The sequence below is a fragment of the Podarcis gaigeae genome, assembly GCF_964106915.1.
Source record: "Podarcis gaigeae genome assembly, chromosome: 15".
NCBI classification, from domain to species: Eukaryota; Metazoa; Chordata; class Lepidosauria; order Squamata; family Lacertidae; genus Podarcis; species Podarcis gaigeae.
Window position 1 is genome coordinate 32,224,626 of NC_139692.1, and position 21,102 is coordinate 32,245,727.

The 21,102-nt window shown below is 47.9% G+C and overlaps 1 protein-coding gene across 1 annotated transcript in view; it reads left to right on the forward strand.

Annotated features, from left to right (window-relative positions):
- Nucleotides 1–21,102, forward strand: part of SRRM3 (serine/arginine repetitive matrix 3) — a 103,664-nt gene that overhangs the window by 63,189 nt on the left and 19,373 nt on the right. The window contains exons 4-12 of the mRNA XM_083715363.1: nt 430–531; nt 5,719–5,853; nt 6,851–6,931; nt 11,219–11,248; nt 11,733–11,801; nt 13,050–13,085; nt 14,408–14,458; nt 15,795–15,899; nt 18,352–18,529. Coding sequence (XP_083571489.1) covers nt 430–531; nt 5,719–5,853; nt 6,851–6,931; nt 11,219–11,248; nt 11,733–11,801; nt 13,050–13,085; nt 14,408–14,458; nt 15,795–15,899; nt 18,352–18,529 — 787 coding nt within the window. The remainder of the gene's footprint in view (nt 1–429; nt 532–5,718; nt 5,854–6,850; nt 6,932–11,218; nt 11,249–11,732; nt 11,802–13,049; nt 13,086–14,407; nt 14,459–15,794; nt 15,900–18,351; nt 18,530–21,102) is intronic.

The window sequence follows — 21,102 nt, forward strand, 5'->3', positions numbered from 1 at the left end:
GACGCTGAAGTAAAGGGCAGGTAAGAAATGCAATGAGATGATGATGGTGATGATGATGATGATGCCACAAAAAAGCCAAAATCAAATTCTCACTCGACTGTGAAGCTCACTGGGTGACCTTGGCAGGCCAGTGACTGTCTCTTTCAGACTAACCTTCCTCACCGGGTTGTTGTTGAGATTAAATGTAAAGGGGAGAACTCTGTACGCCTCCTTGAGCTCCTTGGAGAAAACTGGAGGGATATAAGTGCATGAATTTTTTTAAAATAATGTCATTCAATCCTAAAACCTTAGAGTTAGAAGGGACCCTAAGCATCATCTAGTCCACCCCACTACCAGGCCGGAATCACAGCTGAATAATGGGCAATGGTGGGAGGATGAAACCATGAGTATTCCTGACTAACTCTGTCTTTGCTTTGTCTGTTACGGCAGGTATTCCGAAGAGGAGATCCGTCAGAAAGTGGGGACCTTCCGGCAAATGCTGATGGAAAAAGAGGGTGTTCTCACACGCGAGGACCAACATGGGCGGCAAATGTGAGTAGGAAGAGATGGCATGTACCAATTGCTTGCCTGGTCAATGTGAATACACCTGTTGCTATATAGAGCCCGTGTGGTGTAGTGGTTAAGAGCGATAGTCTCGTAATCTGGGGAATCGGGTTCGCGTCTCCGCTCCTCCACATGCAGCTGCTGGGTGACCTTGGGCCAGTCACACTTCTCTGAAGTCTCTCAGCCTCACTCACCTCACAGAGTGTTTGCTGTGGGGGAGGAAGGGAAAGGAGAATGTCAGCCGCTTTGAGACTCCTTCAGGTAGCGATAAAGCGGGATATCAAATCCAAACTCTTCTTCCCTTCTATATATCTGTATAGGCGCTGGGATCCTCACTGCAAACTCTGCCTGTTTTAATATCTCCCTCCTGGTTTCCAGTGTGCCTGAGCCAACAGAGCCTAGTTTCCCCTGAACTCCTTGCATTTAGAAAACTAGCGTGTCAGGGCAAAGGATTCCCCCCCCAAAAAAAAACTCCTTGCATGTAGAAAACTAGAAAGTTGGGTTTGAAAGCTTCCAAGTCAGGCAACCCAGCGGCTCATTTTCACTGTCCTTGCAGACTGCTTTCCCCCTTCCCTCGAACACAGCAAGGTGCAGCCAGGCTGGCTGGTTCCCTTCCTGAGGGACTGATTGCCCTCACGGACCATGGCTTGGCCTCCCTGCCCCCACATGAGAGGCCCTCTCCATCAGTAACGCTTCTGAGCTTAGCCGCCGTGCCAGCAAAGCGCATATTATAATCCATTAGCCAGCACTGGGGGAGGGCGTAGAAGAAACCAGGTCACTGAAGAGGACAGGAAGAGAGCTTGCTGATTCATTGCACAGGAAGGCCTCCTTTGGGTGGGGGAACTGGGGAGGACATGGAACTTGGGCAAAAGGTAGAGCAGCTTCTGCGGTCCAGGGTATCGTATCACTTTTCATCACACCTTCCAACTTCTTCCGATGCAAAACCGGGATATGCACTTTTTGGGTTGTGCTCCTGGGAAAGTCATGTGCCAAAAACGTGTTTTTGGGGTGAGTTCTTGTGCGGTGCCCAAAAACCGGGCACCCCAGTCAGACGGGTGGCATTTAAATAAATATTAGTATTACAAAATGATGCATGGCATGGATAAAGCGGATAGAGAAAACATTTTTCTTGCTCTCTGAAAACACTGTTTCTCATGAAGCTGAATGTTGAATGGCTGTCTGAAGACAACTTCTTCTTCTTCGGCGATCACTCATAGCTGAGTGTCTTCCATAAAGACGGTTTTAACAATGAGTCTGTAAGTGACTGTGGAGGCCAGTTCTGGATCCACACGTCCTTCCATAGTGGGGACATTGGTTTCCGGGCGGGAGTTGATCACAGTGTGGATTTGCCAAGCGTGCCTTCCTCTTAGCACGTAGTTGAACTATGGAACTCACTTCCCCAGGAGGCAGGGATGGTCTCTGTAATAAACGGAAATCTGCCCTTATTCCCTTATGGGGAACACAAGAGCCCTTATAGAGTCCTTTGCAGGTTCTCCATTGGTCAGAGAAAAGAATAGAGGCCAACCAGAGAATATTGAGAAGCAAAGCAGCTAGTAAGCCTGATCTTTATTGAACTGTTGCAACAGGGTCCCCCTTTACACGCAGAAAAGGAGGAGGAGGACCCAGAACCCAGGTGTGCCCGCTCTTATATAGACATTTTAAATTGCCCGTTCTGGAGTCCAAGACCACCCCCAGAAACATTATACATACATCACAGAAGGGGTGTAGCTCAAGACCACCCCCCCAGACACATCATACCTACATCACAGAAAGAGCGGTCTACAGCAGAAATCTGAGTGCGTTGTTTATCTCCTGTCTGGCAGGCTACCTGTTAATGCTTACTTAATTGGGGAGCCTGGCCAGTCTTTTGTAGTGACAAATACTTAGTTCCTGAGGCAGGTCACAGGCTCACCCTATTCATACACAGATATACCCTTAAGACAGGTTTTGTGAATGAAAAGAAAATGGGGAGGCTTTTCCATTTTCCTTTGACCTTGCAGAGAAAACATTTGGTCAGTTTGGGAACCAAAATGGCTCCAGGACTGCCCTCCTGTGCTGCCTCATACATGTGGCCCATACATCATTTATATACATGCCATGAACATTTATATATATATATATATATATATATATGCTTTCGTAGATTTTCACGGGTACAGGAATGCAGGTTTTGGTGTCCTCGGGTGTCTTCCCGTGTAAAAGTTGGGGTGTCTAGGCGACGTTTCGACGAGGTCTCACTCGTCATCTTCAGGCTGGTGCTTTCGGCTTCTTGTTACTGGAACAGAGCGGGATCTCAATGTTTGAGTTCCTATAAATACTGTAGAGGGGGTGTGGTGTCTAGCCTCCAATGTTCTGGGCAGAGAGGAAGTTCCCAGGCTAGTGTGCCTTTTCTTCTTTTGTTCCTTAATTACTTGAGAGATACCTTGAGTGATTTCTTGAGTGATATCCTGAGTACCACTTAGGTGGGTCATTAGGTGTGGATTAGTTGCTAAAGTCTTTGTGTCTTGACCTCTTGAACTTCCAGTAACAAGAAGCCGAAAGCACCAGCCTGAAGATGACGAGTGAGACCTCGTCGAAACGTCGCCTAGACACCCCAACTTTTACACGGGAAGACACCCGAGGACACCAAAACCTGCATATATATATATATATATATATATATATATATATATATATACACACACATGACCTTTTTAAAAAAAATTCATCAGCAACTTGGATGGCATTAAAAGAGAATTGGATAAATTCATGAAGGAGACGGCTATCAGTGTCTACTAGCCATGATAGCTCTGCTTTGTCTCCACAGCTGGAGGCAGTAATATTCCCTGAAGTCATCTGGTTGGCCATTGTCAAAACAAGATGCTTGGACTAGATGGGCCATTGGCCTGATCCAGCAGGCCCTTCTTATGTTCGTCTTTCCACATTATTTCTGGATTGGATTAGGGAACTCACTCAATAATCGATCGGTTTGTAGCAGCCCCAGCAAACCATATCGTGGAAAAACATGGGAGTCTCATGGCCTCTGCCTTTGCAAAATCGTAAGCGCTTATAAATATCAAGGCTGGCAAATGGTTTTGAGAAACTGACTCACTCCTCTTTTGCCTGGCATCCCCAGGGGAAAAGCTGAAAGGGGGGAATTATAAGGGGAGGCCACAGCAGCCTGCAGACACAGCCCAGGAAGCATTAATCTCTGTCGCTAAGGGAGCTTAACCCAATTACAAACCGAGTGAATAATTGGCTGCTTTAAGGGAAATGAACCCCAGGATGTTTTGGCTCAGAAAATACAACAGAGACATCGGTGGGCTGGAGAAGCAGGGAAAGAAGCATGGCTGTCACGGAAAAGCCTATTCATGACTTTTGCCTGTGGTAGCTGGAGTGCAAATTAGATGGCTGTGAATAGCACATGTTGGGGCTCAAAGGGGGGGGGGGCCTTTATAAAAGCGGCAGGGTAAATGTACACCCATTCAGAGCGGGGACAAAATGCATTGCCCTCACTCTGAGTTGGCTTTGTGTTGTTCTCCCACACTCCAAACTCATAAGCTGCAAGGGGAAGTGATGCTATTGTGCTTGCTGGTTCCTATATTCCTCACAGAGGAAAAGGTTTGAGAGAGTGTGGATTTGCACATTGTGAAATAGAAATCAAGCCCTCGCACTGTGATTGGGGGAAAGGTCTGTTCAAGACTCTGTTTATTAAGACACGGCAATTGCACCCCCATCAGCCAGGCTCTTCTCTGAGCTAATCAATAGGGTGATCTGCTTACATACAAATTTTATAAGGATGATAAAGTTGTCACAACCTGGTTAATAAGAAACCACAATAAATTGGCTTTGCGGGGGTGGGGGTGGACAGGAAAACAACATCGCAGGTCAAAAACCTGAAACATTCCATACTTCCTTCACTCTTTCACCTTTTCTCCCACTTTCAGGCTGACTCTTTCTTTTTATATTCTTGTATTCCCCCTTGTCCCGCTGTTTTCCCCTGGGGAAAACTGCTCTTTAGCGCTCAATCGGAGAAAACAGCAATTTCCCACAGATTGCTTTTGTTCTAATTTAAAGCTAAAGAGAGGTTTTTTCCTGGGAAGGGAGCGGGACAAAGGGAAAACTGCTCGGACCCATGCTTTCTAGACCAGGGCAAGTGGAAGTGTGGTTGAGCCCATCAAGAGAGGTGTCCTTAAGACATAACCCGGCTCAGGCCCAGGGCAGGAGCAAGGTGGGGGCAGTGGGGGTGGTCCACCCTGGCTGTCATCACTGAGGGGGGTGACATTCATTCCCATGGGCCACCCGCGACTCTCACCTGCCCCAAGCCATCGGGGGAAGAGGGGTTGTTGTGCTGCTTTTCGGCACTTTGTTTTGTCAGCCCCTGCTGGAGGAGGCAGGCAGGCAGGCAGGCAGGCAGGGAGAGGATGGGAATAATAATAATAATTTATTATTTATACCCCGCCCATCTGGCTGGGTTTCCCCAGCCACTCTGGGCAGCTTCCAACAGAATATTAAAATACAATAACCTATTAAACATTAAAAGCTTCCCTAAATAGGACTGCCTTCAGATGTCTTCTAAAAGTCTGATAGTTGTTTTTCTCTTGGACATCTGGTGGGAGGGCGTTCCACAGGGCGGGTGCCACTACCGAGAAGGCCCTCTGCCTGGTTCCCTGTAACTTGGCTTCTTGCAGGCAGGGAACTGCCAGAAGGCCCTCGGCGCTGGACCTCAGTGTCCGGGCAGAACGATGGGGGTGAAGACGCTCCTTCAGGTATACTGGACCAAGGCTGTTTAGGGCTTTAAATGTCAGCACCAAGGAGGCAGGAGAGTAAACAAGTGAAGGGTGGAGGGAAGGAGAGAAGCAGAAGCTCTATTAACTCAGGACCCAAATCCTGCAACCCCCCCAAAAGCTCAACAGCTTTAGCCAATCCTTCCCTAAAAAAAAGCTCAGCAACCTCTGGCAATAACAATGGGCAGATCACAGCCAGTCTTTTTATACTGTGAGTAGATTGCAGTCTCTTGGGAGTCCAACTAGATTTCAATGTTTGGGGGGGGTGACAAGAAATTTTCCTCACTGGGTACCACCTGACCTTGCTACGCCACTGCTCAGGCCTATTCCAGGCCTGAATCCTTGCAGAGCCCGGATCCTTACACAACACTTCTGCAATGTCCCCCTCCTCCTTTTCTCTTTGGTGCAGAGTGATCGAGAACCATCACATGGTGGATGGCGAAGAGTACATGATGCAGTACCCGGAGTACGGGAAGGGATGCCCTTTGCAGTGCGACTGCACGACCGACTGCTACCAAGACGACAGCAGACACCGCGAATACAGGTGAGTCTCCCGTGGAGAACACGGGTCATTTCCCACGGTTACAAGAAGGGTCTTGTGAGAAACAAACCCTTGGGCAGTACTGCCCCCTAGCTGATGTGGCATTACTTGGGGGGGGTCCTAAGAGGCAAGCAGGAGGCAGGAGGACACAGAGACTAGGGGGTGGCAGCGGGGGGATGCTAAGAAGTGAGGGGGTGGTAGTGGGCTGTAGATGGGCTGCCCCAAACCCATTGATCGCTTATTTACCATTGACCAGTTTAGTGCCTTGAGCGAAACACCTTCCTCGCTTCGTATTTAAAGTTTTACTGCTCTTGATCACTTACAAAGCTATTTAATTTGCCACGTTGGTTTGTATTTACGGTTCTTGTCACAAGATAGCCAGTTATTGGAGATAGCCATTGATTTTTCTTATAAATTAGCTACCATAGGTCTGCGGTAAGCGAAGGTTTGTTCATGCCTGGTAAGGAGTTCTACATAAATAGCTCATGCTATAAATGTCCATCGCCCTTGCGTCTTTGTCAGTGAAAATATTTTTCATGCAACGTCTGGTGCCACTGGATCAGTTTTGTTGAATTAACCAGACAGAAGGTTTTGAGTGGATTTTAAATAAATGCTACTGTTCTGAAATTGTTCAGAACAGTTGTTGTTGTTAATATGCTGCCCATCTGACTGGGATGTCCCGGCCACTGGGCGGCAAACTGCTATTCTGAATGATGTTTTAAATAGGGTAGGGAAAACTGAGGGTGAATTTATGGAACCAGTGGGACTGTGCCCCCAAAATGTTTGAGAACCACAGAATTGGCTTACAGCAGGGTTCATCAACGTTGTGTCCTTCAGAGGTGGATGGACTACAACTCCCACCATCCCAGGCTCTTAGCAATGTCACCTGGGGGCTGATGGGAGTTGGAGACTTATTAACTTATGGAGTGTATTGTGTTGGTGACCCCTGTAAACCAGCAAGTGACTATCCTAAAATCCTCTTCCTCCTCCTCCTCTACAGGCTGAAGAGACGATCAAGCAGCTCCACCTCTCCCCCGCCCAAGAAGAAAAAGAAAAAGAAATCAGGTCATCGCCGGAGCCGGTGAGTCACCCCCCAGTGGCGCTGATGTTGGGTTGGAAGGGCAAACAAGTGGATATGACCCGGGCCAGGGACTCTTCAATCCAGCCAGAATGCTGGGCTTTGAGCAAGTCCTAAACCAAGCATGTGGGGACCTTTGGCTCTCCAGATGTCGCCGCTGTTACTGCAATGAATTTATTCATAGCCTTCTAAGCTGCAATCTGCAAAAATAAATAAATAACCCCAAACAGTTAAAAACACAAAGACAGCAGACACATTTGAAACAGGGCTGAAACCCAAACAAGTGATAAAGACCATTTTATCCTGCCGGAACCAATATAGCATCATCTGTTTCTGTTAAGTGCAGATGGTGGGGAGGCCTATCGTATCGCACCAGGAATGCTATTTCAGTTGGTTAGAGCGTGGTGTTGATAATGACAAGGTTGCAAGTTTGATCCCCACATATTTCCTGTGTTGCAGGGAGTTGGACTAGATGACCCTCAGGCGCCCTTCCAACTCTTTTGATTCCATGTTTTGGATTTTTCCCAGGCCTTTGTGCAGCCCCCATTCCTGCCTGCAACATAACCTGTTGAACTCTGGGCTCAGCACACCTTCCCTGTGGTTGGCATTGCCAGTTTGTTCACCCTAACCCAGAGACCGACTCTGTGTCCCCCGGCACAGACACTTCTCAATGCTTTGCTGTGCCAGTATTCCATGCCTGACTCTGAAATGCACCCATTCCTTGATGTACTAAGTGCAGAAAGGGGAGGGCGGGGGGTCTCAGCCGTTCTTCGCCTCCAGTTCTCTCCCCCCCCCCCACCCTGATTTCAGATCCCTCCGCTAATGATTTCCTCCTCAGAGCTCAGCTAACATTTTAATGAGTGTAGCTTTCTTAAACCAGGCCAGCGGGAAATGAAACTAATGAGGAAAGTAGCGGGGGGGGACCAGGCGAGAGCGGCACTGTCTCCTCCCTTGAAACAGATGATGATGTATAGGTATAATGTATAGGTATATGTATAAATTCCCCATAGGGCTGAGAGGGTTCATCCTAGAGGACCACCCTATGGGGGCTCAATCAAAAATCAAAAATCCTTTGAAGCCTTAACCCAGGGGACAGGAGATTTGGAAGGTTGCCTGGGTAACTGGGCACAGGAAGTGATGTCACAGGGGAATTTGGGGGGCATTGGCATCAGGCTTGGGATAGCTAAAGAGAAAGAAAACCACTTTGGCAGGCTTGCTAATGGCAGGCTGGGGGAGATCACAGCCTCCAGCATTTCTCCAATGAAAATAGGGATGTCCTATTCAATAATAATAATACAGTGGTACCTGGGGTTACAGACGCTTCAGGTTACAGACGCTTCAGGTTACAGACGCTTCAGGTTACAGATGCTTCAGGTTACAGATGCTTCAGGTTACAGGCTCCGCTAACCCAGAAATATTACCTCGGGTTAAGAACTTGGCTTCAGGATGAGAACAGAAATTGTGCTACGGCGCCGCGGCAGCGGGAGGCCCCATTAGCTAAAGTGGTGCTTCAGGTTAAGAACAGTTTCAGGTTAAGAACGGACCTCCGGAACAAATTAAGTTCTTAACCCAAGGTACAATAATGATGATGATGATGATGATGATGTTATTAGTTATACCTTGCCCATCTGACTGGGTTGCCACAGCCACTCCAGGCAGCTTCCAACATCTATAAAAACATAATAAAACATTTAAAAAACTTCCCTCTACAGGGCTGCCTTCAGATGGCTTCTAAAGGTTGTATCTCCTTGCCTTGGGGCGGGGGCATAGCTGTCAACTTTTCCCTTTTCTTGCGAGGAATCTTATTCGGAATAAGGGAATTTCCCTTAAAAAATGGAAACATTGACAGCTATGGCGGGGGGGGGGTCATATACCTCCATACCCTGCAACATTTCTCCAGTAAAAATAGGGACGTCCTAAGGAAAAGTAGGACATTCTGGGATCAAATCAGAAACCAGGACAGCTTCTGTGAATCTGGGACTGTCCTGGAAAATAGGGACATTTGGAAGGTCTGGGAGGTGCCTTGCATTTCAGTGCTGTGAAGAACAAGCCCCTCTTGAGATGACCATGCTGTAGGAACAGTACTTTGTAACGTTACAAAGTCACCGTCAGTCTCCTTGCACGCTGCATTTCCTGCAAATACATTGTGCTCCCAAGTGGTTCCGCGCGTCGATAATTTACAGACAATCACTATAATTATAATTCAGTACGATAGAAAATGTTAGCAATTCAGCAGCGGCTGCTTATTTGATGCAGGGATGGGGATGTGGCGGCCCTCCTTCAGGTACATTTGGTTCCCCTCCCATCTGCCTCCGTCAGTGGTCAGGGATGATGGGAATTGTAGTCCGGCAACGGGTCCTGGAGGGCCACAGGTTGCCTCTGCTTTCAGCCAATAGGTGGGGAGGGCACCATGGCCAATGGTATCTAAAGCTGCTGAGATCAAGAAGCAGAAACAGAGTCCCACTGCCCTCACCCCACTCTCAAGAGAGGTCATGCATTAGGGTAAGTGACTATGGCTAATTCAGTCCCCAAACAACGCCTGAAACCAGCTTGAGATGGATCCTGATCACATATATCCTCCAGGCACTCCTGGTATTAATAATAACAACATACAACCCAGGATTACGCTGGTGGCGTTGTGGGTTAAACCACTGAGCCTCTTGGGCTTGTCAATCACAAGGTCAGCGGTTCGAATCCCCGCGACGGGATGAGCTCCCATTGTACGGTCCCAGCTCCTGCCAACCTAGCAGTTTGAAAGCACATCAAAGTGCAAGTAGATAAATAGGTACCTCTCTGGCACGAAGGTAAACGGCGTTTCCATGTGCTGCTCTGGTTTGCCAGAAGCGGCTCAGTCAAGCTGGCCACATGATCTGGAAGCTGAACCCTGGCTCCCTTGGCCAATCAAGCGAGATGAGCTCCGCAACCCCAGAGTCGGCCACGACTGGACCTAATGGTCAGGGGCCCCTTTACCTTTTACCCAGGATAGCTCAGTCGGTAGAGCATGAGATTCTTAACCCCAGGTTCATGGGTTTGAACCCCACATTGGGCAAAAGTATACCTGCATTTTAGGGGGTTGAACTACATGACCCTCTTGGCACCTGCCAGCTCTACAGTTCTGTGATTCTATTATTATACCCCCATTAAGCAAATAAAGATAGCATATGCCAACCCGCCAACCCCTCCCCAGAAATGTCTCAACAAGTGGGGCAGGGGAGGGGGGCATCAAATTGAAATCATTAAATTGTCAGCTGCATAAATGAAATGTTATGAATCGCTTTAAGAATGATTGGGAGGATGTCCTCATAGCAAAAGTGTGGTCTTAAGGGAACAAAGCAAGATTATATGGTGGTGTGAAAATTGCAGTATATGCGTTTTATATACACGTTACCCAAGTGAATACATTTTGGCACACATTACTTGGCTGGAGAAGTGCATTGCAAAATTGGGAGAAGTGTGGATTTTGAAGGGTGTCTGTGTTTCGTTTGCATATTGTTTCCGGAAGTGTGGATTAAGTAAAGTTTGTCTTTAAATGTGAACTCAGTAGAGTCAGTCCCCCCTTTCTTACTACCACCCCATAAGAGGTGGTGAAATTTAACAAGTTTAAAAAGTGGGGGTGATGACCACAGCAGATGCCATTCCTTAAATACTGAAATTGGAACATGTGAAATTGGGGGGGGCGCTACCTAGCATCGCCCCAACTCCCTGCTGGGGTGGGTCTTAGCCATAATGCCACCTAAGTAGGGCTAAATTAAAGCTACAGACACATGAAACATAAAAAGGTTTGTGAAACACCCCCCCCCTTGCAAAATTGTATAAGTCTGAGGAATGTTGTTCTCTCTTGGTCTGACTTACCTCAAAGGGCTGCAGTGTGGATAAAACTGGAAAGCCCTGAGCTCCTTGGAGGAAAAGAAGTGGGTTGTTTTTTTACAAATTTGACAGATGGAACAAGAGTTCTCCAACCCCAAATCCCTGGAAATGCTTCTGAACCCTGCAAGTTCTGAACCCCTGCTTTCACCTCCACAGGGACTAGCAACTTGCTCAAGAAAACTGAGATTCTTTGGGTGTCGAATTGAACCCTTTCTGTGTTTGCGCAGGGTCACAAAAACACACACAGTCCTGATAGATGTGGCCTGTGTAATTTACTTACTGATTTTTAAAATATGCCAGGTTAGACACTTGTCCGGCCCAGTCCTGATTTCAGAAGTCTACCTTGTTCTACAAATCCTCTGCTCTTTTCAGAGAGACACTCCTTAACCTCTCCTTTGTCTGTTTCCTGTCTTGCAATCTCAGCAAAAAAAGGAAACCTGGATCTGAACGCAGGTGAGTGCCAACAGAATTTGCATCATCCACATGATCTATTACCTATAATTTCCCATATATTTATAGAAACCCATCCACGGTGTCTGGTTTTTTTTATGGCTTTCCCCACACGGTTTCCCCAGCCACCTAAAAAGCAGTTGCATAAAGTAAGGGGGCTAATTGGTCTGGATACCTTTAACCCTTGAATGGCTTCAGAAGAGAATTGGACAAATTCATAGAGGGGAGGGCTCTGCCTCTACAGTTGAAGGCAGCTCAGCTTCTGCCTCCCAGTTGCTAGAAACCACAGGAGGGTAGAGGGATCTTGTGGTCAGGTCTTGCTTGCAGATTCCCCATATAAAGCATCTAGCTGGCCTCTGTGAAAACAGGAAGCTGGACTAGATGGGCCATTGGCTTGATGCAGCAGGCTTTTCTTATGACATTCCCACATGCTGATTCAGCTCCATTTCCTCCTGACAAACTGACATAGTCCTTTTTTGCTTTTCAGCGGGGATAGCTCTTCCCCGGTCCGGAAGGAGAAGAAGAAGAAGACAGGGAAAAAACACCGGAGAGACAGGTAAAGAACTCAGGGCTCCCTCTTTTCATCTCCCCCTATGCTATGGAAGGTCCATAGCTCACTGGCAGAACATCTGCTTTTCATGCAGAAGGTGCCCCCCATTCAAACCCCAGGGGGCATCAGTGGGGAGGGGGGGGAAGGCACTGAAAACCCTGCCAGCATCTCTTTGCATCTCAAATGCTTCACTAACAGAGCCCAGAACCTGGCTTCCATTTTCTGGTCATGCTGGACTGTGATAGGATTTTGGAAACTTGTATGGGTACTTCTGGGCAAGCAGCCAGTTCCAAAGCTGGCTAATAGCACTGCCAGCTGGCCTAGGGATCTGGACCCTGGAGGCAATTGCCCTCAGGCTGGTAGGTAGAGGAGGCAGAGCAGCTGGGGGACTGGTGCAGCCTGTCCTGTCTGTTCCTCCATGGCTTTAGTCACCAGTCAGCAGCGCCACCTGTTGACAGCCAAGCAAACTGCAGCATGACAACACCCTTCCATTTTTTATTATATTTGATCCCCGACATCCCTGGCTAGGGCCCTAGGGCGCCACTTCTGGTCGGTATAGACACCACTGAGCTAAATGGTTCAATAGTCTAACACAGCTTCCTTTGTTCTTATCTGTCTCTTCCACTAGACAATCTCCCATTGCTAGGAGAGTACATACTTTTTTTAAGCAAAAGTTCCCAGGTCTGACCCCATCATTTCCAGTTAAATGGAGGCCCCTGGATTGGAAGAGACCTTTCTTTTCATGAAACTGAGGTGTGCCACTGTCAGTCACAACTGGTTAGAACTGGGCTGAATGGACCAATGCGCTGCAGAGAACTAACAGAGGCAAGAGATTGTCGCGGCCTCCAGCTCCCATCAGCTCTGGCAGGATGCTGTGAATTGGAGTCCAGTGAAATCGACAGGGCAATATGGCTGTGTTACATAGAAGTTGCTGCAGGTTCCGTCAGTAAAGGCCATGGTCAATATTTCTGTTGTCTGCACAGCCCCACCCCCCACCCCCACATTCTGGACTGAGATGGTCTGGATGAGCAATTTATTTATTATTATTAAATTTATTGCTCACCCTTCATCAGCAGGTCTCAGGGCTGGTTACAGCAATTTAAAATTCAGGAATAGGGTCTGCATCTTTGGTGTGGCTCTTATGCAAGGAAAGAGATATTTGGCTATGCGCTCCCCCCCCCCTTTCTCCTGGACCATCTCAACCAGTGTCTCTCCTTTCCTCTCTTTGTTTCTGTTCTTCCGGTTGCCCATCAGGTCTGCGTCTGGCTCTCGTAAGAAGAGGAGGCACAGGTGAGGGTTAATGGTGTAGATTCCTTCCCCCACCGCACACCTTGTCTCCCCTAATCCCACATCCACATTCCTCACCTCCTCCCCCACCTCAGCCGTGACCGGCAAGGCAAACTATGCACTGCCCTCTAGTGGCCAAAGACCACATTGGATCCTCTTTCTACAACAAATTCACCACTTGCCCCCTTGTCGGGCTCAAAGTCTCTTCCGGCCAAGCACAGAAGAAACCAAATTGGTGCAGGGCCATGAAAGTAGCTCCGTAAAGGCCACCATAGCCAGGCACGAAAAGGCCAAAGGATCTGGGTTCAAAGGCTTGCAGGGAACAAGGAAGGTCACTTGACTTGCCCGGGAGGGCGTCATCAAGATTTCACCTGCCAGGAACTCCTGGAGGAGTTTGCTCCGTAATGATGGGGCCACCACCAAGGAAGTCCAGCCTTGGACATCCAGATGGGTGCAGGGGTTACCTGTGGAATCTGCCATGGAAAGATGTCGTGATGGTTACCAACTTCAAAGGCATTTAAAAGTGGAGTCGAACAGATTTATGCAAGGAAAGGCTATCAGTGACTACTAGTCATAGAAAACATACCTCTGAATACCAGAAGAACAGCAGGAGAAAGTAACTGCACTCCTGCCCTGCTTATGGGATTCACAGAGGCAACGGTTGCCAGCTCTGTGAAACACGTCACCCAGAATATGCCATTGGAGGCGGCTACCTCACTTTGTCTAATGATAGAGCCGGCCATGGCAAAGATTAGTTAGGTGAGCTCTTGGTCTGATCCAGCAGGGCTCATCTTATGTTCTTACATGAAGTATAGTCTCTAGAGCTGTTCTCTGCAAGCTGGGGAGGGTGTGGTGGCCAGAATTTATATAATAAGGCATAAAATGCACCAACATTATAATCACTTAGTGATAACAATGAACTGCAAGAGCCTTTAGTGCAGGCACACAGAGCTCTCCTCATCTGCAACAGCCTCCCTGTTCATTTCAGCACAGGAAGCTGATTTGAAGGTGCAGATAAAGCAATGGGTCATGGTGAGGTGAGATGTCATGCCTTGCAAACGTTCTCTAGACCATCAGAAAATAGCCTGCCCCTCTGATTCCGGACCCTTCCCCTAAGAGTCGACTCCCCATGGAGAGGCTGATAAGCAGGCCACAGGTTTGGCACTTTGGCACCCGGAGAAGCTGTTCCATGAAATATTATAGAAGGGAAAACTGGCTGCTGAGGCTGGTGCTTCCTGTGCCCATGTCTGGTTTCCCTCCTCCTCCTCCTCCTCTCTCTCTCCCTCTCCCTTTTCATGTGTGTTCAGTTTTCTGCTGTCTCATAGGTCCAGAAGTCTCAAGAGCAAAAGGAAAGAGAAGAACAAAGACAGGAAAAGGTGAGGATCAGAATGGATTGCACCCCATCCGCAGAAGAAAACAGCACAGAAAATAGCACAAGTTGAATGCTTATTCCCATGTTACTTGCAAGTGAAATTTCCCCCCGGAAGCAAATAAAATGGGAATTAACCATCTTGAAATAACTCACGGAAGGTGAAGCAAGCTTGTTTCCTGCTGCTCTAGAGGGCAGGACCCAAACCGATGGATTCAGATTACAAGAAAGGAAATTCTGACTAAACATTAGGAAGTACTTTCCAATGGTAAGAGCTGTTTGACAGCAGAACAGCCTCCTTTGGAAGGTGGTGGACACTCACTTGATGGAGGGTTTCCAACAGGGGTTGAATGACCACCTGTTGGGGATTCTTTTGTTGTGATTCCTGAATTGCAGAGGGTTGGACTAGATGACCATTGGTGGTCCCTTGCAACTCTGTGATTCTAGGACTAACACCTTGAATTTGGCCCGGTAGCTCACCAGCAGCCAGTGTGATGCTTTCAGAACTGGTCACTCAAGGTCCCGTCAGACTCCTGAACCCAGACCCATGGTTAGGCTCAGCATCCAGGCCTGGATCTGAATCCAGCCTCTTTGTAACTTGCACCAGCTGGTCCTTCCTTTGTGCCAAAGTCCTGGCTGTCAATCAGGGTCTGGGTCAGGATGGGGGCAGTCCCAGAACTCCTCCTGAGCCACAGTCATGGACTAATTGGACACAGAAGAATAGTAGGGGGAACCAGCTGGGGAGCCCCCAGGGGAAGAAGGCTGAGAACCAGGGGAGTGGTGGTGGGACAATGGGGTGGGAGGGAGAAGAGGGAGAGGACTGGAAGGAGGTGTCAGAATCTGGAGGGTTAACAGGGCTTAGTGAGCAGGGGGAGTCTGTGGCAGAGAGAAGTCCAGAATCAGAGGCAGAGGTTGAAGAAGGAGAGGAGGGAGACCAAGAGACAGAGAGGAGTCAGGCTGGTGCAGAGTCATGTGTGCCTCCCCTTCCTGCCATGACAAGCTCCCCTCCCACCTTGTCTTCTAGAACCAGGAGAGGCATGAAAAGGGCAGAGGAGAGATTAGCTGTGTGTAGGTGCAGTCTCTGATTGCTTAGGGAAAATGCTGGAGCACTTAGGCAGCTATGGGGAGACGAGGACCTTCAGTCTCAGTATCTGCTCCATGGGGCAAGACCTACCAGGGATAAGCTGTTGTGCTCATCCAAGTCTGTGCAGATCGTGTTTTCACCAACAAAGAGTTAACTCCAATTTGCACAGTGTGATTTACTGCTGGCTCGCTCCTGACAGCCAGGCTGCTGGAGTGCCGGGTTTTGCCTCACCTTCCCGCTTCTCCCCATCCTCTCCCAGGTCACACAGCGAGTCGTCCACTCGGAGGTCCCACAGGCGCAGCAGCTGCAGTTCCCGGAGCGCCTCGCTCTCCTCGGATTACAGCGACTGCAAATTGACAAGCAGGTAGGCTGGGCTTGCGCCTGGTTTGGCCCCAGGTTTAGGGGTGAGGAGGCGCAGCTGGGGGGGGGAGCTCTTTAAATGGGACCAGTTGTGGATGGTTTTTTCACTCAAAGAACATACATGCAGAGCTTTGTGGTGTTACAAGTGTCACATATTATCCATTGTGCATTTGTTTGGAGTTGATCCTGCTTAGTGTCTCAACATCAAAAAAATTGAAGATCATGGCCACTGGTCCCTCACCTCCTGGCAAATAGAAGGGGAAGAAATGGAGGCAGTGGGAGATTTTACTTTCTTGGGCTCCATGATCACTGCAGATGGTGACAGCAGCCACAAAATTAAAAGACGCCTGCTTCTTGGGAGAAAAGCAATGACAAACCTAGACAGCATCTTAAAAAGCAGAGACATCACCTTGCCAACAAAGGTCCGTATAGATAAAGCTATGGTTTTCCCAGTAGTGATGTATGGAAGTTAGAGCTGGACCATAAAGAAGGCTGATCGCCGAAGAATTGATGCTTTTGAATTACGGTGCTGGAATTATGGTGCTCTTGAGAGTCCCATGGACCGTAATAAGGAAATCAGCCCTGAGTGCTCACTGGAAGGACACATTGTGAAGCTCAGGCTCCAATACTTTGGCCACCTCATGAGAAGAGAAGACTCCCTGGAAAAGACCCTGATGTTGGGAAAGATGGAGGGCACAAGGAGAAGGGGACGACAGAGGACAAGATGGTTGGACAGTGTTCTCAAAGCGACCAGCATGAGTTTGACCAAACTGCCGGTGGCAGTGGAAGACAGGAGTGCCTGGCGTGCTCTGGTCCAAGGGGTCACAAAGAGTCGGACACGACTAAATGACTAAACGACAACAACAGTGTCTATGATGTCAAATGGTACATCTGTTTTAACACGTATGTTGTTGTAATGAACGTTCTTATTATTTATTTTAATTATGGAAGTTTCAATGTTTTACTGCGTATTTTAAGAATGGGTAGCTGTATTTTTATTACTGGATTTTGTTTTTATTCATGTTTCATAATGTTTATATATGGCTCGATTGCAAAAAAACAGGGGGGGGGGACTTAAAGCAGTCTACAAAAAAGAATAAAGCAAGAAATCATTGGTAGAAGCAGTTTTTAAAAAGAGAATAAGTGATAGACAAAAACCAGATCAAAACACATGCCAACATATCTGGGTAGGCTTGTCTAAACAAAAATGCATTTAGCAGGCGCCAAAGAGAGTACAATGAAGGCACTTGGCTGATGTCAAGAGGCAGTGAGTTCCAAAGTGTAGGTGACGCCACACTAAAAGGTTGCCTGCTTACAAATGCAGAAGAGGTATTTTGTGGCGCCCATAACAGTGCCTGTTCCACAGATGGAAGCAGTCAAGTGGGTGTACATGGGGGTAAGGTGATCTCACAGGTATGCTACTCCCAGGTTATTCAGGACTTTCAGTTGTTACTAGAAGTAACACCTTGAACCTGGCCCAGTAGCAAACTGGCAGCTAGTGTACATCCTTGAGCAAAGGTATTCTATGGTGAGAGGGTCTCACTCCTGTCAGCAATCATGCTGCAGCATTCTGCAGCTCCAGGATCAAGTGCAAGGGAAGAACCAATACAGCACATTGCAGGAATCCAGTTTTGAAGTAACCAATTACTTTCTTTAATAGACCTTCTGGACATCCAAATGAAGCTGAATGTTGGAAGATAAAAAGAAGGACTATGGAAGTTCCTCCTGCAGGAGGCAGTGATGGCCACCAAATTGGGGGGGGGGGGCTCCAAAGGAGGGTTAGATATATTCATGGAGGAGGATAAGGCTAGCTCTGCTTCCACAGTTAGAGGCGGCGATGCTTCTGAATACCAGTTCCTGGAAACTGCAGGAGGGGAGAGGGCTCTGGTGCTTGGATCCTGCGTCAGGGCTTCCTACTGGTTGGCCACTGTGAGAACAGGAGGCTGGTCTAGGTGGGCCCTTGGCCTGATCCAAGAGGCTCTTATGTTCTTATATTGGCACAGGTTTCTCAGTGGGAGCTCTCCTTGGTGCTGAAACAACCAGCCTGCCTTTCCCTGTGAACTCTTGCACCAGATCAGAGCAGGATAGTTAAGTCTGGGTTCTCTCTAGCTGTATTACATCCTTCTGCAGCCAAACCTACCTGGTGGCCTTACCCCATATGCTTCCAATCAACTTGCTTGCTGGCTTCTGTTAGAGCAGCTGGTTGGCCACGTTGAGTAGAGGATGGTGGATCAGATGGGCTGTTGGTCTGATCCAGCAGACTCTTCTTATGTTCCTAATAGATGTTATTCTTTCTTCTTCGATTGCTGTTGTCCTTTATTTGTTTGGGAACTGCCTTGCTATTTCTCCTTGCAATAAAAGGGGATCTATAAATCCTTCTAAGAAAGAGAGCAACAGTCTCATGGAGGCCTACATATCCGCTGACCAACCCTTTCTGTCCTCCCCTTTGCTTGCAGACTGAGTCCCAAGTACAGAGAGGATGCCCAGAAGGGCAGCAGCCACCAGTCCAGCCAGAGCCCCTCCTCCTCCTGTACCGGCCACAGCCGATCAGCCACGCCTCACCAAAATGGGCACAAGGGCGGTGCCCAGAACGGCCGCCATAGCCACGGCGCCCTCTTGGAGAAGAAACAGGAGGTATGGACCTTTGGGGTTTGCTTTTCTCAGGGTTCAATCCAACGCCACCTTCCCCAGCTGCCGGCGCCCCACCTTTCCTCCCCAGATCAGCTCTGCCCCATCTCACGTTGCTCCCTCCTCTTAGGCGTTTTGCTCAAAGCGTGGCGGATGGGGAAGGCTAAGGAGAAGATGCTCCTCCAAGCCAGGCTTTCAGGTGCTGCTGGACTCCAACTCCCAATAGCCAGCATGGCCAATGGTTGGGGACGATGGGACCTGCAGCCCCACAGCATCCGGAGGGCTGGGGGGTTGCTCTGGAACTTCTCTCCCTCCCTCCTTCTCCGTCTCTTTCCCCTTTCATCAGACACTCATGTGCTACATCTGCATTGGGGTAACTCGATGGTAGAATTTGGGCTAGATTACCCTTGGGGTCCCTTCCAATTCTGTGAGTCCAGGAAGCACTTTGCTGAGATCTTTTTGAGGAGTAGCATTGAGACAAAAGTCCATCGCCAAATGTTTTCAGGTCCGAGGATTTGGGTCTGTACGCCAAAGGTTTCCATACTTCTCTCCATGCTTTTATCACCACCTCTCACTGCCTGTTTGTGGTCCACAGGAAAGGTCCTGATCCTGGCTATTGCTGGGAGTCTTTTTGCTTTTTTTTTTAACCCACATGTAAGCTGTCTGAAGGCAGGAACAGGCTGTAGTTTGGTGGTAGAGCACAAGTTTTGCACAGACCATCGCAGGCTGAATCCCTGGCCTCTCAAAGATGCCTGCTGGAGACCCTGCTGGAGAGCTGCTGCCAGTCAGTGTGGGCAATATTTAGCTAGATGGATCAAGGTCACACTCGGTTTAAGGCAGCTTCCTATGACTAGGAAGCGATGCCCTCCATGGCTTAGCTTGACAACAGCACCATGCCTTTAAAGAGCAGAGATGGGGAAGGAATGGATTCAGTTTGTGTTTTAATGCAATATCACCTACAGCCAATTCCAGGCTTCCCCACCCTGAAAGCAGCCCTCCCCATGGTATAAATGCTTCAAAACAAGATGAGTTCTTTCAGTTTAAGCATTCTCCATTAGGATTACCTCTCTCCATTCTCCTGCCCCTCCACCTACCATTTTACCTCCAAATTTCTGAGCATCTTGAAAGGAAGGAATTCCTGGTACAGTCTTCCCCAGAGAGTTTGCTAGGCCAATCCACTCTAAGTTTATCCATTCCATTGTCTCTTTCTCCTCAACCGTCTCTTTCTCCCTCTTTTTTTAATAAAATAACATAAACAACATATATACACATTTTTATTTATTTTCCTAACCATGTGATTCTACCTCTTTTTTCTGCACACCCCAAATCACTGTAGTTTGTTTATTCCATTATTCATCTCTATGTGAGCCTTTCCCCCTGCCCTGCCCCAGTTCAAAAAAAGGTGGCATTAAATGAAAGGTGAGGGCTCTGTGACACCCCCCAGGGTGTTGATGGATTCTAACTCCCACCATCCCTGACCACTGGCCATGCTGGCTGGGGCTGATGGGAATTGTAGCTCAGCAACATCTGGAGGAGGGCTGCATCCCTGCACAAAGTTTCCTAATCCAGGGATTGCCATACAGTGTGCCAGGGAAGAATGTGAAAGACACCAAGGAGTTGGTTGCAGAGGTTGCCTGGGTCTCTGCATGAGTCACTGTTCTGGTGTTGGGTGGATCATTCCCCCTTCCCTCGGACTCATTTTCCCCAAACTGACTTTGGAGTCAGTTATGACTCCGGGCTTACATGTGTGACTGCATCCATCAGCACAATTGCGTCCTCTGAAAATTCACTCCCAGAACAGCAACTCACACAGAGGCGTCCGAGATGAGCACTCTTGTGAACAGGGGCTGTTTCCACTCTCACACTCTAAAACTAGTCATACAGTGCGCTTCATGTCTCAGAAGTGTGGGGAACAAAGCAGAATGTATTTTAATGCTTTGGGAAATGAATAATAGAGCCAGCTTTTCTCCAAATTCCCTGATAATACTCGAGTCAACACACGTTTCCTTTGGTTGTCAACTGCGGCTCCTGCTGTCCTGTGCAACTTTTATTTTATTTTTCATTTTTAATCCCAATCTGTGTTTTTCTTTAGCCTCCCGTTCGAAATGTGGTAATATAAAAGTTCAATTTCTTGATCGGCAGAAATCTGGGGACTGGGCGGGAGGGCGACTGGGGTGTGCCTTTCGGATTCCTGCATTTTCTTTCTTGTTTTCTTCCCTTTTTGTAATGTACAGAAATGCAAACTATATCTTTCTCTTTTTCTTTTTCTTCCATTGTTGTCATGTGGATCTAGAAAATAAATATTATTTCTTCTATTATTATCATCATTATTATTATTACAATTTTCCCCTTCCGTTTCGTTTCTTTGTGTGTGTAAGTGTGGAACCCTCCCGGCCAATTAAGAAATGCACAGACGTCTTTCTTTAGTTCTTTACAACCATTGAACTCTGTTGTCTGTTAAATTTCACATTTAAAAGGGAAGATAACTGTGTAGTTTCCTTTTCCTTTTTTAAATATTATCTGAGGCAAAGCAGAAAGCTCCATTTCCCTCTCCCACAGAAAGTGATGGGTTTGAGGTG